This window comes from Tursiops truncatus, chromosome 17 (genome assembly GCF_011762595.2).
Source record: "Tursiops truncatus isolate mTurTru1 chromosome 17, mTurTru1.mat.Y, whole genome shotgun sequence".
Lineage (NCBI taxonomy): Eukaryota > Metazoa > Chordata > Mammalia > Artiodactyla > Delphinidae > Tursiops > Tursiops truncatus.
The window spans coordinates 50,824,754-50,841,568 of record NC_047050.1 but is presented as its reverse complement, the minus strand read 5'-3'; the positions used below and the strand labels follow the sequence as shown (position 1 = coordinate 50,841,568).

At 38.9% G+C, this 16,815-nt stretch overlaps 2 protein-coding genes across 2 annotated transcripts in view; one reads left to right on the top strand and one right to left on the bottom strand.

Moving 5' to 3' along the window:
• Positions 1–16,815, bottom strand: part of TRHR (thyrotropin releasing hormone receptor) — a 562,879-nt gene that overhangs the window by 273,363 nt on the left and 272,701 nt on the right. The window lies entirely within an intron of this gene.
• On the top strand, positions 965–2,892 carry TMEM74 (transmembrane protein 74). The gene has a single exon (XM_004328960.3). It carries the CDS (start codon positions 1,383–1,385, stop codon positions 2,298–2,300), a length of 918 nt encoding a protein of 305 aa, XP_004329008.1. The 5' UTR covers positions 965–1,382; the 3' UTR covers positions 2,301–2,892.

Sequence of the window (16,815 nt, the reverse complement as noted above, 5' to 3'; positions counted from 1 at the left end):
ATTTTGAAGCATAATAAGCCTCCAAGACATGAGTTAAATCAGTTATTACCCTGAACTTGGAAGCAAAATAAAAAGGGCCCTTGCTTGAAACCTCTGTACTTGGTGATAGTGGAAAGTACATTTTTATTCCTCAGAAAGATGGCAGAGGCAGAGAAAGATGGGCAACTGGTTTTCTGCTCAACACAAACTTCTATCCCATAAATGTGCCTTGCTGTGGTGGGGCTGAGGGCATGTGACGGATACAGAGTTCCAGAGGTAACTTTGGAAATAGCTTTCCACCTATTTGCCTCAACAAAACTGTGACTCTGTGGGTTGATGATTTGTCTTTTATTGTCAGTTTACTTCTAGATTGGATTTGTGAAAACTTCTAGACAGTTGATTTCCTGTACACATTTGTTAGCAAACCATGCCGAGGTAGAGGAACTCATACCCACTCAGACCCAGTGAGTGGGAGTAGCAGACCTATACCTGGAGCAGGCAGCTGTGTGTGTGTGTGTGTGTGTGTGTGTGTGTGTGTGTGTGTGTGTGTAGGAGTGGGCTAGCCCATTGTGTTTTGCAGAGATCACACAATGAGGTGTGTCGTCCACATACTTTTGGGTCCAGAACATGCTACCACCATCTGGCAGTAAGCTGAGAATGGAAGCACTGTGAACAAGGCTGTGTGACTAGGGTCTCTGGATATACAAAGTGTAAGGTTAGGAGGGGTGGCTGATCAAGCTTGCCATCTTTCACCCATTTCAGAGCTACCCAGTCAAAATGCTGAGCCCCAGCTCCAACAGAGCCCAACTGATAGTGACATACTGATTGGTTCACCCATGGTGACGCTCTAACACTAATCTGTCTTAGAATCTGTTCTGAACTACAGAGAGTCTAAACACTTATAATTTAACTGAATTGTTGAGAAGTCTGTGCTTCCCTAGATTCTTCAGAAAATCAGCAGCTCTGCTAAAAAAGGTCCCTGCTTTTCTCATTTGTATCTCTATGCAGGAAACCTGCCTTCTCGTTTGAGGGATCCTGTCACCGAAATGTGTGAGTCCTTGGATAAATTTGGCTTGGTGACGGCAATGCTTTCTTCAGAGACACTGCCACTTCCTCCATGTTCCTTTTCTACCCTGGCCTAAATTTCTCAGTGTTAATCCATGTGATAAGACAGAGGATTTGCCCTTCTCACACTTTCCCACCACTAGGTAGCCTCTCCTTTCTCTTACCTCTTTTAGGAGGAATTGGGGCTGAAGTGTCAAGACCTGTGGCTACAAAGGAGATGAGGGCCTCAGGAGCAATACTGCTGGTGGTGCGGTCTTAGCTCCTGTTGGGTTCTTATCTAACTGTGTTGCTATTGGCAGACTTTCTGGAAGCTGCTGGGGGATGTCTGACTAGCTCCAATGGAGCTCCACTATCTTGCTAAGAAGAGCAGCCAGGCAGCCCTGTGTGATGCTGTGGACTGGAGTTCAGGAGGGCTTCCCAGGGACCAGGCAGATGCAGCAGCCACTAAAGCTGCTCTCTGCTGCCAGAGACATTGTACGTCGACACCAAGAGCACCAGAGAGGGAAGGGTCTAAACTTAGCCCTTCTCCAGCATCCCCTTCCCCCTCACTGCAAGACAGTGCTATTCAGCTAGACTTCTTGCCACCAGGGCTTCTCAACTCAGGGAACAACCAAATAACAGCAGAACAGAAAGTCTGTGACTGCTGTAGCCAGGAATTAGAAACTTCTTTTACCTATGTGGATGAGAATATCAACCTGGAGCAAAGGAACCGGTGCTCCCCTTCAGCAAAAGGGAGTAAGCACCTGGGAGACCTTGGCTGGGGAAATCCAAATGAGTGGTCCCCCGAGGCTGCCATATCGCTGATATCCGAAGATGAAGATGATGCAAGCTCGGAAGCCACCTCTTCAGGGAAGTCAGTAGACTATGGTTTCATAAGCGCCATCTTGTTCTTGGTCACTGGCATCTTGCTGGTGATCATCTCTTACGTTGTCCCACGGGATGTGACTGTGGATCCCAACACTGTGCCGGCCCGGGAGATGGAACGTCTGGAGAAGGAGAGCGCGAGGCTGGGGGCTCACCTAGACCGCTGTGTGATTGCCGGCCTCTGCCTTCTCACGCTTGGGGGGGTCGTTCTTTCCTGTTTGCTAATGATGTCCATGTGGAAGGGGGAGCTATATCGGCGTGACAGGTTTGCCTCTTCCAAAGAGTCTGCGAAACTTTACGGTTCCTTCAACTTCAGGATGAAAACCAGCACTAATGAAAACACCCTGGAGCTGTCCTTGGTAGAGGAAGATGCTCTCGCTGTACAGAGTTAATTCTGGTTGTGAACTTCTTGAGAGTCTGCCTTGGCATTTTATATGAACAGAACAAAGCAAAGCAAAACAAAACACAACACATTTCTTAAAAGTAACAGTGCAGTTTATTTGCCTGGCGAGGAAAGTCTATTTCCCAAACGAACAGCCAGTGAGTGTTTTTGTTCTCTATGTACTTTTGTGTAGAAGAAAAGCCATGTAAGATGCATGAAGAAACCACAACCAGCTTCACCAGTCCTCAAGAGCTGAGAGTAATTAATCTGTAATGGCCATCAGCTTCTACTTCTATAGCAAAATACTTCTAACAATCCAGTGTGCAAACGATTTCTTTTACATGATATGGGATATTATTCTTTGGACACTAGGAGGTGTAGGATCAATTAGCAACCTATTTTGTGAAAAAGAATGTAAGCGCTAATCACATAATAAGGCTTACATTTAATTCTCAAAGGTGCTTATCCATTTTCTTGCTAAATTTATTCTTCCTGTAATTTGGCTAAACACTAAAATATGGGGTTTTGACTTTGAATATTTCGAAGCTTGAGGATACTGATTATTTAAAAATGCAAAAACACATATGTTATATTCAAAACTATTCCAGTACACAGAAGTGGTAACTAAGTCATAAGAATAAACTTTCTAGTAAAATAAAATTATATAAATCAAACAATCTGAATTTAACCCAGAATGGTAGTGTCAGATATTAGGCAGTGTCACATGCCCATTTTCTAGATGAAGTAAAATTAATTGCTGATATAAATTTCATTTTCTGTTTGTGATTTAGCTATCATACTGGTTATGCGCACTCTTGAAGTCTTTCCTGGTTCTCACACCAGAGAGGCAAGAATAAGATGTTTTTATCCTATTTCCAGATATCTAAGCATCTAGGCAGGTTGACTCATGATTGGCTCAGGCACACTCCCAGGTGACATTTTGTTGTTGTTTGGAGAAAACCTCCAATACAAGTGCAGCTAGACTCTTGGGGACCGTGCCTAGAAACTGGTGTCATTTACTCAGGCCAAGCAACAAGTCATTGCGCCAGGATCCAGCAGTCCTTAAGCTCACAGCCAAAAATATTAAAATGAGAAGAGAGAGAGACAGACTAAACACACTGACTCAGTGGGAACTGCACTCCTCACCAGAATCCACCTGCCCCTAACAATGGTCTAGGCATCATTCTGAGCACCTAATATCCAGGCCCTGAGTACCTGTGAGATCTTGCCTCATGAATTCAAACTTGCTTGATTAGAAGCACCATGAGCAAAACAGTAAATACTTTGTAAAACACACACCTAGCATCCATGCTAACTCAGTGTCTTGGTACGGTTATGGTTCAAGAAGGGGATGGGGAATGCAGCCTCAGAAATATCTTGCATTTTAGAATTCTTCTCTGAGGTGTTTCCAACTTCCCACTTCAAGAGTTGTTTTAGTTTCCATTACTGTGTTACCAGGATCAGTGGGGCCATTTTTAAAGAGGACTGGAGCTGGGAATTGGGGTGGGAGGGCAGGAAAGGGGAGGTGAGAAAGTGATTTCTTTGTAGATTCTAAAGCCTAATTCTAATGTCTGAAGTTTTTGTTGTTATTGAAGACTGTGGAATATGTGGGTGACTTGGCTGGCAGAGTGTGTGAGTCAGGATATTTATGTGAGTGAGCTCTTGTGGGTGTCAGATTGATTTGATGAGTTAGGTACACTATGTGTTAGTAAGGGTTAAAGCGAAATGTAAAAAGAGAAGATCAGAGGATAATAAAAATAGTGAGGACAGGTGTGTGAAAGAATTATTAGGTTAAAATGGTAAATTATATGGACATCAGAGGAAGCTGGATGTAGCTGGATTACCTTATCCTATGTAACAGACTATTGCTGATTTGGAAATAGTTGGTATAATATAGACATGATTTCTGTTTTCTACTGCTTTTTGAAGAAACTTTTGTTTTACCGTGACTCTCATGTGTTGAGGCCGGCTTAACAGCAGTATAAATTTCATATTCTGAGGTTTATATATAAATTTTCAGATTCTAGCCTGCTTGAGGATCTACTTTGCGTGACGTTGAGGCAATAAGGGAATAATCTCCTTGGCTTCGTGAGTAGGTCTGAGCTGTGTGTTTTTTTAAAATATACTTTTAAAAAATACATGTTTATTCAGAGATGCTAAATGGCATCAGCTGAGTTTTGTTTTTATTTATTGATGAAACAGGATTAATTAGTCAAATTGCAGACAAACAATTAATGAGAAGCCTGATTTTTCAGCTTCTGAAGTAAGACAAATTTGAGAATCAGGTGTTAGGACGTTTTTTCAGTTCTGTAAAACTGATGCTAAAGGAGAAAAAGCCAAAGCTCTTCATTTGGAAGCAATTAATGAATGTTGTAGTGCTACCAAACTACATATAGTTCTGATGTGATCTAAAGGATATATATTCCTACATATATATTCATATAAATATATGTATATATCCCAATTAGGAAAAAATATTCAGGGAAAAAAAGACTTAGAATATATTTCTTCCTTTTCTTCCTTAAACTTTTAAAATTGAAATATAGTAAGTATATGCTTACTTATGTCAACATTATTTAAATCGAGCGTATATAGGGCAGATATATAGGGCATATCTCTTTTAACTTCTCCTTTTATGTGGGCAGACCATTACTCCAAAAGGAACCAATTCAGAACATCATCTGGGTGTCTCCTCTAGTGCTGTGTTGACAGGATTTAGACAACTGCCTTAATCAGTTATGATTTCCCCAGGTATTCAGCTGTGTAGCTGTAGTTCATCCTGTCAGTGCCTAAATTCAAGAAAAAGATTAACTGAATTTAAAGTGATGGTAACACAGGTAACAAAAAACCCTGAACTTTAGACACTGTTTTTTCCAATCTGATAAAGAGGGTCTGGGGCTCTAAATATATTTATTTAGAAGTACTTTGGCAACATCAGGTGATACTGTTATAGTCACTGAACAGACCATAGCTATGGTGCTGGTCTTGGAGTCTTCCTGGAGATTTGTGACTTTACGCCTATCTCTTTAACATGGTGCTGGTTGTTATCTATGAGAGCTTTTATTGCTAGACCTGGAGAAGCAGAACTCTTTTTGCAGAGGTCCATAGTTTAGGTCTTTAACTTTTTACCAGGTTTTAGAAAACTAAACTTAGAGTCACCTTCCTAATCTTAAAAGAAGACAGCTCATTGTTCAGCGTTGAGACCCAAAGCGGTGAGTACCACAAAGAAAGCTGCCTTTCTCTATTACTACCGGGATCTACAGGCTGCTAACGAACAGTTTAATTGTCTTAATGACTTTAAAAGAAACTGTTCCTTTTTAGTTCACCTTAAACTGTTTGTGGCAGAGCTGCCGTGATTTCTTTGTAATGTTGTGTGTCCTTTTTAGCCATCTGGAGCTCCTAAAGCAGACCATCTCATATGATGTACTGGCTCCCTCATAAGAAGAATGTCTTTCCTCCAGGCTCCCCATTTCATAGCTGGTTTGTAGTTTAGAGGATTACAGGACTGCTTGGAACCATGAAATTCTTGGTGGCTGTGGGTGTTTTTACCCACAAAATTGCCATGCCCCTTGATGCTATACTACCTAGCTACTTGCCTTGCTATCAGTCTCACATGCTTTACTGTCTGCTTAAAATATGAGTCCATCCCTCTCATACTTAATTGTTTTAGGGACCCAACTGGACCAGTACTGGCACATGTCCTTCGAGGTGCAAATTTAGACAAAGAGACTGCCCTACCAAATTCCTTTGTGCCTTCCCTTTGCTGCTGGGCATAAGGATAAATGAGTGAGTGAGAATTATGTCAGTTGAATATCAGGAATTAAAGGTGTGAATCCAAGTGGCTCTACTTTTTGTTACTTCTTTGTGAGAGGCAAAAATTCTGGGCAAGAAGATTTGAACATTTTAGGCTTCATCTTTCACACGTGCAATGACAGGCACATGCAAAACCTGTATTATTCATATAAAGTTAAACAACAAATGTTCTATGTATATATTAGGAGAAGGTTTTCCAATCTGAAGGCCAGATTCCATTGCAGCAATAACTGCTACCACAAAAATGTGGTCTGACAAAAGAGATTCACAACCTTCACCAATGGTTCACCTGTTCAGCAAGATTTAATACCACCAACTATATTCCACTGTGACAAAGGAATAAGACAGATCCTTATAGTTCTCTGTAATGGGGTTTACCCTTTCCCAGAATTGGGCATAAAGAATGACTACAATAAAAAGAATTACGATGAAATCTCACTGGCTTTTCTCAGTATAAAATGATTTGTAAAGAGAATTGACATATCGGCTTTCAGCTGATTTTCAGCCATATCATTTTATGGTTCATAGTACTCTATAATATTCTTTCCTTCCAACTTTCATATGGACATAAGCCTTGGGAAGTAATTGGCCTGACTTGTGCACTAGCACTTTACAGTGATGTAAAGTAAGATGTTATTTTAAACATAAAAAACTGAGTTCAAAAATCCATGGGTTACTTTTAAGAGTGCACCTATCATTTCTGTTTGCTAGTGTGCAAGTTTATGTACACTCAAGTCTATGTATCTACTAGGAGAATATTTTATAATTATAGAACTGTAACATTTAAAGCTATCATTAGAATAATTTTCTTATAGGAGACTTGGCATGCCTTAATGTTGACTTTAAGGACAAGAGAAGTCTTTCACAGGTCGTGAATGAAGAATTTGCCATCAACCTCAGAATGAGATGCCATAATTATATGGATTGTTTTGGTTATTCAGCTTCCTGCAGATGCTTAATTTACATTTTTAACCTCCCAATTTTAGGCTCATTAAAGTGTGGCATATTTAGAAATCATTTTACCATGATTATTATTTTATTTCAGGGAAATATGAGTAGCAGACAGTGTTTTCCTCTGCTTTATTAATTCTCCTGTGTTTCAGGAAGAGCCAGCCTTGTTTTCGCACTACCATCTTCATGCTTCCTAGCCAGGCTCCAAACAAATGTCATACAAGAAAGCAAAGATAGGTTATTCTATATAGTGTATTGAGAGTTTTAGTTTTATGGTTCTCATCGTGCTTTAAATTTTACTGTTCTTGCCAAACAAGAAAAATAATTTGATGTTGATTATTTGTTTTTGATATTCTAAAAGGGCAGTTATTAAGGTTCTTGGCTTTTTATTAGGGCATTTGATGCCATACATGTTAATAGCAAGTGTGTCATATCATTTTAAAATAAAACTATTTATTAAGATGTTTTATTGTGTTTGTTAACTTTCATGTAAATCTGAATCTTTAATGCTGATTTGATCTTTTAAAATTATATTTCAAATTATCTATCGAAAAAAATTAGAAGTAATATTTACCCCTGATTCAAGCATAACATTCTTCTTGGTACCATATAATTGGACAATGTAAACTATGCCTTTTGTTTTTACTTTATATGAAATAATGAAAGCTATTTGGGTTTCTCTAAATTCTTCAAAAAATACAGGAATAGATATTTTAAAAACACTTACCTAAAAAATCTAGAAAGCTTTTAGGTGAGAAACAAATAACTGGATTAGCTTGTGCCCCTGTTCTTAATCATTTTTAAATCTAATTTTGATCTCTATTTTCATTTGAGAGATGGATAAGAATTTATATAATTAAGTGGAACTTTATCCTTATTTTGTATAACTGCTGTCAAGGTTGAGAATCCTAAAGCGGCAATTTGAAGTGAAGCCCCATATATTGCTCCACTCATTTAAAACAAAAATTGGATCAAGATTCTTATCTATTATAAAGAAAGAAAATCTAGACTTTTTTCATATGTATTTTTTGCTAGAAGACCTTTTTTAAGTTAACTACCTCTGGTCATTCAGGATGAGCTACACGATGCTGCTACAACTCCATAGTCTCTTGCTACCTGACCCTGACAGGTCAACAGGGAGGCTCTCAGGGACCCAATATGATGCAACTACCTTTTCAAATGTTACTGGTTGTCCAGCTAGAGGGAAAAAGAATCTGAAAGGTCTCAACAGGCATTGTCCCGCCTCACAACTTGTTAGCCAGGACTAGTTACATAGTCCGACTCATGCCAGGAAATACATTTCTAACATGTGCCCTGAAATGGCACACATCTGAGCCATGGTTTTTTCATCTGTAAAACAGGAATAATACTGTTTACTTTGCAGGACTCTGATGAAACTTAAGATAAGTGAGACAAAGGCTGAGAGAGAAATCCTGTTTGGTGTTCTATCATTAGATACACATTATCTTTAGCGGGCTGCTTTGTAACAGCAGAACTTGGGTTTTTGGAAGTACTTGGGAACCATGATCATGTTGATTAAGTACTGCTGACAAATTACTGTATTGGGTCATCACCAGGATCCAAAATAATCTCTTCCTCTTCTTTCTTCTTTTCCTTTCCTCCTTCTTCTTCTCTTTTCCTCTTCTTATCCTCCTCTTCCTTTTCTCTCCTCTCTCGTCCTTCACCAGCATCATCAACTATGTGGAAACCATTAATTTGCAGGTCTTTTATTTCTACCATCGTAGATATGTCCAAGAAAGAAAATTATATTTCCCTTCATGAGACAGAAAATAATCTGGAAGACTGTCTTTTGCTTAATTGTGAAGCCAACTGTGTGCTAATATCTTGTACCATAGTCTTCCATACCTTGAATAGCCATAGTTCCAATCATCAGCATGCTACATGGCAGAAAACTCAGTTATTTTTTTGAATAGAACAGTTTTGCCACAGAAAAGTCCAACAAAATCCTTTTATTTGGTTGAAAAAATATATATTTTTACATTCATAATGTTAAAACTTAAATGATTCTATTCCGTGAGCACTCTGGCAAAAGGCTGTTCTTCACTGCTATTTATCTAGACCTGAGTGTTTGTGTGCTTATATTAAATCTACCTTTGAATTCTATTTGAATTGCCCACACTCTGCCAAATTAGGAAAATTAACTGTTCTGGAATACAGATGACATTTAGAACAATTGCCAAAAATTAAACTCATTTTCCCTTGATGCTTAAATGGCATAGGCAGCAATGCCCCTGCTGCTGAGTGGATGCATAGCAGAGAAACCAGGGTCACCAGAGAAGGAAGAGGGCAAAGGCAGGACCTGGTTGCAAACAGAATAAAAGGTGTTGCTAGATTTTAAACCGTAATAGGTGAGGCTGAGAGAGACTTCGAGAGAAAAAGTTTCTTTAATGACACAACCTTATATCAAAGATCATATTAAGGGCATAGCTGTTTTGGATAACCTCAAAAGAGCCATCATTAAGCTGAGAAAGAGAAGCCGGGGTCAAGAAGCTAGGAAACTATTCGGGCTGGAGGTAGGAAAATCTTGAGTATGGTTAATGGCACATGAAACTAATGGAAGCAAGTAGCAGAGAAGTCTAAGTTGCTGAAGGCATTTTATTGCCAAAGAAGCCCTTAAATATTTGAGCCTTAAAAAACAACACTTGGGCCCCAATACCTGTACTAGCAGGAAGCAGTCCTGAACATTTGTACAGGACCTAAGGAGGGCATACTCCTGAATATCCATTTTAGATGTGGCCAGAAAAGGCAAGGAAGAAACAAACTCCTGGAAGCTTGAACAGGAGCTTTGGGGAATAGCAGACAAGTGAATTTCTTCCAGAAATCAGAACAAAGCCTAATCAAGGAATTTACCCACCCCCTAGGACAAAAGGACTGTATAATAACCTGACAGAGTTTCAGCATTTCTATGGATCAATGATATGATTATCATGTCCCTGTTACTACCATCATTTTCTATTGTATATGAAGGATAACTTGTCTTCCTAGTTTCCAGTTTTTTAGAACCCAAGAAGAGACATCCAGGTCTTATGCAGAAGACTGTGCACATCCTGGAGGTGCTGGACCTGGAGCTGGAGGCAATATCTAGATGGACCTTTTAGTCATCCCCCTTGGGAGTTGAGTATGCTCTGTGTGTAAGGAGAAGGGATAGACCATGGCAGGTTAACCAAAGATCATACCCCATTTCCTTTGTGTAGAGTTGTTGCTAGAGAGCAGTGGCCCAATGGGGTACTACACTTCCCAGCTTGTTTTTCATTTAGGTGAGGCCAAATGACTAATTTGCACCAATGGAATGTGAGCAAAGTGATGTGTATCACTTCCTGGATGAGGTAGTTAAGAAAGCTGCATACTTTTGTTCATTTCCCTCCCCAATCTGGTGGCTGAATTAAGCAGGTGGTTAATTTTATGTGTCAACTTTACTGAACTAAATGATGCCCAGATAGTTGGTAAAACATTATTTCTGGATGTGTCTGTAGGATGTTTCTAGAAGAGACTAACTTTTGAATGGGAAGTCTGAGTAAAGAAGATTGCCCTCACCAATGTGGGTGGGCATCATCCAATCTGTTGAGGACCTGGATAAAACAAAATGGTAGAGGAGGGGTGAATTTGTTCTCTACTTATGCTGGGACATCCATTTTCTCCTGCCCTCCAACATTGGTGCCCCTGGTTCTTGGGCCTTCAGACTCAGACTGGGACTTACATCATTGGATCCCCTGGTTCTTGGGCCTTTGGGTGTGTACTGGAACAACACTATCAGCTTTTCTGGGCCTCCAGTTTAAGTCAGCACACTGTGGGACTTCTCAGCTTCTGTAAGTGCGTGAGCTAATCCCTCATGATAAGTCTCTTTCTAAATATCTATGTCTATACTAATTTATCTATCATCTATTGGTTCTGTTTCTCTGGAAAACACTGACTAATACACTGCCCAAGAAGAACTTTGAAGCCACAATGAAGATGACAAATCCTCCATTAGCAAGGTTTGGGATGAGTGTGGGCGGTGCGGGGTGCTGTCTGCTCCACAGTTATCAGGAACCTATGCTAATAGGGGCTCTGTCATCTTCAGCATATGACTTCCGAGATCACCCTGGTTGTCAAGATTTAGCCAGCAGACAGAAAAAGAGACAGCATGGAGGCTTTCATTTCAGTTGGTTAGCACTCAACCTTATTGCCACATCTAACTGCATTTCCCAGCAGTTAGATGTGAAATGTCATCCAGCAGTAATATCCAGGAAAAAGAAGAAATGGCTTTGATGGACAGCTAGCTAGTCTCTGCCAAAATGTGTGACCTGGTTGTAGTCAATTTCCTGATTGATATTTTCCAATTATTTTCTTCAATTTTGCTTAACAAAATTTTCCTCTAATTAACTATGAGTATTTGACTTGTTTTTTTCTCAAGTGAATTAGGTTAAGTATCTCATTGTATATCATGTTCAATTATCCCCGAACTTAATGACTTAAAAGTAAACTTTTATTATTTGGGAGGAGGTTAGCTGTGTGGGTTTGGCTTGGGTCTCTCATAAGGTTGCAGTCAAGATATTGGCTGGGGCTGCAGCATTTTAAGGCTTGACTGGGACTGGAGGAGTCAATTCCAAGATGGCTCATTCACAATGCTGGCAAGTTTGTGCTGGCTGTTGGTGGGAGACCTTGAGTTCTTAACACGTGGACCTCTCCATAGGGCCTCTTGAGGTTCCTTAAAACATGACTGCTGGGTTCCCCTAAAGAGTGTGATACTAAATAGAAGGAGGATGCTGCAAAGTTTCCTATGGCCAAGTTTTAGAAGTCAAACACTGTCCCTTCCATCACATTCTATATAGTCACTAAATCCAGCCCACATTCAATGAAAGGGGAACTAGGCTCCATCTTATGAAGGGAGGAGTGTCAAAAAAAAAAAGTGTGTCTATATTTTAAAACCTTCACACTTAGAGTTTTGATTTTTCTAAATCCTTTCATCCTCTTTAGTGTTGCTAATATAATACTTCTTTACCTACTAGGTACTTTAATTAACTCCTTTACTTAATTACTTTTTTAATTAACATTCCCATTTTTAGGAATGTTAATTACATCTTTTATTTAGGATGTATTAATGGGAGCACTGAATTTGATCTTTAAAAAGTCAACTGACTTTGGGTCTTGCAGAGAAAAATTAGGCTCTCAAGCCCAAATGGAGAGAGACATAGGTCAGTGGATGTGGGCTATAATTAACAGTAAACTGACCTTGAGAGAAGAGCCAAGCATTCCACTTCAAAATATAAGATGTGCATCATGATTTGGGGAAAAACCTCCAGTTCCAGTTTCTTTTTCTCCTTTGCAGTAACAAATCTGTCCAATTCTCTCTATCAAAACACCAATGGTTATCTATTATGGTGGAAAGTCATTATTACATCATAAAAACAAGTGATTTACTAAATTGATGCTTAAAGAGGTTAATGATGAAAACTAACACTATTGAGTGCTTATAATGTGCCAGGCCCCTGTTTTCATATTTAATCCCCACAACAATGCTATGAGGTAGGTACTCTGATTACCCTGATGTTATCCATGAGCAAAGTTAGATTTACCATTACCAAGAAATTATTAGTTTGCCCCAATGATTAGCTTTGACACAAAGTTCATAAATGGCAGGGTTGGGGTTCAAACCGAGAGTTTGGTTAATAAACTTGCTTAAGGTTAAAGCTAGTAAATGGTGGAGCTGAGACTTCCCACCCAAGTCTGACACAAAAATCCATGCTCTTTGTATCTATACTAAGCTGCCATTTACTTCTGTAGTTCTTTTCACCTGAACCGCCTGTCCTTCCCTCTGCCAAGGCCAACCTCATTGATGATTACTCACATCATCATTGATCTCTCCTTTCTTTAAATGACCATAGCACTTAGTATCTATATCTGTATTACACAATTCACCCAGTGTAGGCTGCCTTGTATCGATCACTAATTGTTTCATGGCTTAGACGTTTCTCTCCAGTTAGACTTTAAACTCTGGGAGGGCAAGCACCTCTCTTACCTCCTAGTACCTAGATTAATACTTACTCATACCAGTCACTTGATGATTATTCATGACTTGCATAAATAGGAACATGATAAATTCTCCTGATTTATAAATTCTTGCCAAAACAAGTAGTCTGGCCCCAATACTAAGTAGCCCCTTATCTTGGAAACCAGGGTAAGAAAAGAACCCAAGGAAGCAAAAAAACCCTAGAGGAGAGCCACAGAGTGGATTAAAGTTAGAAAGCATGACACAAGGGAAAATGTAAAAGAACAATAACTTCCAATTATACAGCCAAAGACTAAGGCATAACTTAATAAAAATTCACTAATTTTGATATTCAGAAACATTCACTTCCACCAGGAATCAAAACATTCAAATTAGCATCTTAAACATGATTTTTATCATTAAATTGGGAAGTTTTTCCTTTTTTAAAAGTAATATTTAGGGCTTCCCTGGTGGCGCAGTGGTTGAGAATCTGCCTGCTAATGCAGGGGACACGGGTTCGAGCCCTGGTCTAGAAGGAGCCCACATGCCACGGAGCAACTAGGCCCATAAGCCACAACTATTGAGCCTGTGCTCCGCAACAAGAGAGGCTGCGATAGAGGCCAGTGCACCACGATGAAGAGTGACCCCCGCTTGCCACAACTAGAGAAAGCCCTCGCACAGAAACGAAGACGCAACACAGCAAAAATAAATAAATTAATAAATTCCTACCCCCAACGTCTTCTTAAAATAAAAAAAGTAATATTTAATGTTGCCATGAGAGATGCTGTCTCATACACTGCTTCATAGGAGCATCAATTAATACATTTCTTTCTGGAACACAAATTAACAGTTTGTACCTGAAGTCTTCAAAATATCCTTTCAAGAAAACTTAGAGTAGAAATATTCAAGGAGGTAGATAAAAAATTATTTACCAAGATATTTATCACTGCATTAGCTAAAACAAGGAAATACTGAAAACAATCTCATAGCTCAATAATAGGGGGATTGCTGAGATGGGGTAAGCCCATAAAATGAATTGCTGTAAAACACCTAAATATGATTTTCAAAGATTTTTAAGGACATTGAGATATTTTCAAAGATATTTAAAGATATTTTATGGATATGCCCATAAAATAACATTAAGTGAAGAAGTTCATGATGTAGACCCTTTTCTCAAATAGAGCATCATCCCAATCATATGCAATCTGTGTGATTTATATATACATAGGACAGAAGGAAACATCAAAATGCAAACAGTTATCTCCAGAGTGAGGTTATTGGTGATTTGTTTCTTTTGTTGTTTTTCCTAAATTTTCTTTCCTTTTTATTTTTTAAAGTGCTTTCAATTTTTAACAAATATTTTTATAATACTATATGCCAATATTTATTCAAGAGATTTACAGATATTAACTCATTTAATTTAATCCTCATAAGAACCCTATGAAGTAGGTACTGTTTGATGATGAAACTGAGGCACGGAGAGGTTTAAAAATTTCCCCAAGGTCACACAGATAGTAAGCTGTGGAAGCAGGATTTGAGCCCATGCACTTAACTATACTCTGATTGTGAAAATCTTTTGAAACCAGAAAATAAAATAAAATAATTTTTAGTTGGAGAAAATTATGAGTTAATTATACAGACTCTTCTGGGCTAATATAAGAAGGTAAGAAAGCAACATGAAGAATTCAGTTATTCATTAGGAAAGACTATTCTGATATCCAGGCAATGAGTTATAAGGCAAAATGTGGGAAGTTCTCAGTGAGGCAATAAAAATGGGATTGGTGGTCGTCTGGTATATGTAATGTCTTCTTGCTGAGATTGGTGGTGTGACTCTCAAGGTCCCTGCCAGGCCTATGATTCAGTGATTCATGAAATAATAAAGCAGAGTTGGATGACCCAGTTTGTCCCCTAATTACATTTATACTCTCATCCTTTAAAGGAGTCACATAGATGAGACTCTCCTTCCTGTAAATATAATAATTTAATTTTTTAAATCTAAACTTAGAATAACATACATAATCTAAGTACTTTCTAAGAAGAGAGAGAGAATCCACTGTTTTCTCACCTTTCTTCTCAGACTTGAATAAGTCGACTGAGGAAAATATAGTAGAAAGAAGAATTCGTCAGCACATTGTCAGGTAAGTATAAGGATTACACCATATAAATAGCTACGATGAATAATTTATTTGATAGCTAGATGGCATCATTTGGTCTGAACTGTACTTCATCAGTTTTCCTTCCTCTTCTTTTAGGGCTTTTATGAGTTTAGGTTTTGTGTCAGAATATACGTCAGCGGAAAAAGAAATACCTGTTTAACAATTAAAAACTATTCTTATTTGCCAAGAGGCCTATAGTTATTCTGAGAAGTTGGTTTTATTGTTGTTGATTTCTATCCAATTGCAAAAGAAAAATAGATTAGTAGGAAAATTACTAATTTATTTTCTCACTGTGCTAAACCATCCTGGTTTTAGAAAAGGAATGGCCCACTTTGTAGCTTGTTACTCACAGACTGAACTTCTTCCTGCTCAGGGAGAGTGAGTGGAAAGTAAAACTACTCTATATGATAAATACAAGGAACTTTAGAGTTGGATATAGGCATCTAGGGAGAAAAGAGAAGGACAGAGGGAGAAAAGAACAGAGGGAGAGGGCCCGAGAAAGTGGTTAGAGGCTTCAGAAGGAAAAGTCTACTTGTTGACAAATTCCCAGTTGCAAAGATGGCAGAAGGGTTTTGAAAATCAGCGATGTTGCATATTTAATATTAAGCTGGTCCCTAGTCCTAATTATTCCGTATGTTCTCTCTCAATGTCTTTAAGCCTTTCATACAAGTCAGCCATATATAACAGCCTCATATTAGTGGAGCCATGGGGAATTTAAGGGTAGGACATAGAAGAGAAGGGCAGACCCCTTGGCATTACTCCTCTGCTGATGCCCACATGGTGGAGGCACCAGCAGTCGAGGGGGCTGGTTGTTCCAGAATTGTTCCAGAATTCCATGATCTTTAGCGAAGCAAGTGAAGATTTGAACTAGACCTAAGAGCAGCAGGTAGATGCTAGCATTAGTAGAAAAGTAGGCTCTGGTATGCACTGACGTACTTTTAATTTCTCCCAAACTGGCTAGAGGAAGGGGGTCCTTGAAAAGAGTTGTGATGAGGGTGGGGGAGGGAAGTGGTTGTGGATGAAAGCTACAAACACTTGTGTTATGGGAGTAAATGGTAGAAATTGAGATAGGAAACAACAACTACATGTCATGGTTATGTAAACTGAAGTTTATTCTACCAATAATGGAGGAAATACTGAGATTTTCTTAAAAAGAAAAATGGCATAATCAGAATTTAGTTTTAGAAAGAAAACTCAGATAGTGGGGTAGAGATCAGATTGGAAAAGTGGGTAAGGACTGTTGGGAAACAATAGAAAGGGGCCAAGGAGAAATGATGAACTTGAAGAGTGAAGGAAGAAACTGAGAGGAGGTAATATATTAGGCATTTCAAAGATCAGATAAAGTTAATGACTGATTTGAATAGGGTGGGGCCATTGAGAGAAATCACTTGGATAATTTGTCACTGACCAAGTTAGGAAAAGCATAGGAAAAAGCACTATGTTTGGTGGAAAAAAGATATGCTGAGTTTGAGGTACGTGGGGGACATCCAAGTGAACGTGTCTAACCGTCAGTGGAAATATGAGTCTGGAGTACTAGAATGAGGTTGGGTGTATTTATGATATAAAGCTATGTGACAATATTCTCTTAACCCAAAATTAGGGCCCAGGGTCTTTCA

Bases quoted from the DNA above. Each gene is read 5' to 3' on its own strand.
- TMEM74 (XM_004328960.3), top strand. From the start codon at position 1,383: ATGGAGCTCCACTATCTTGCTAAGAAGAGCAGCCAGGCAGCCCTGTGT.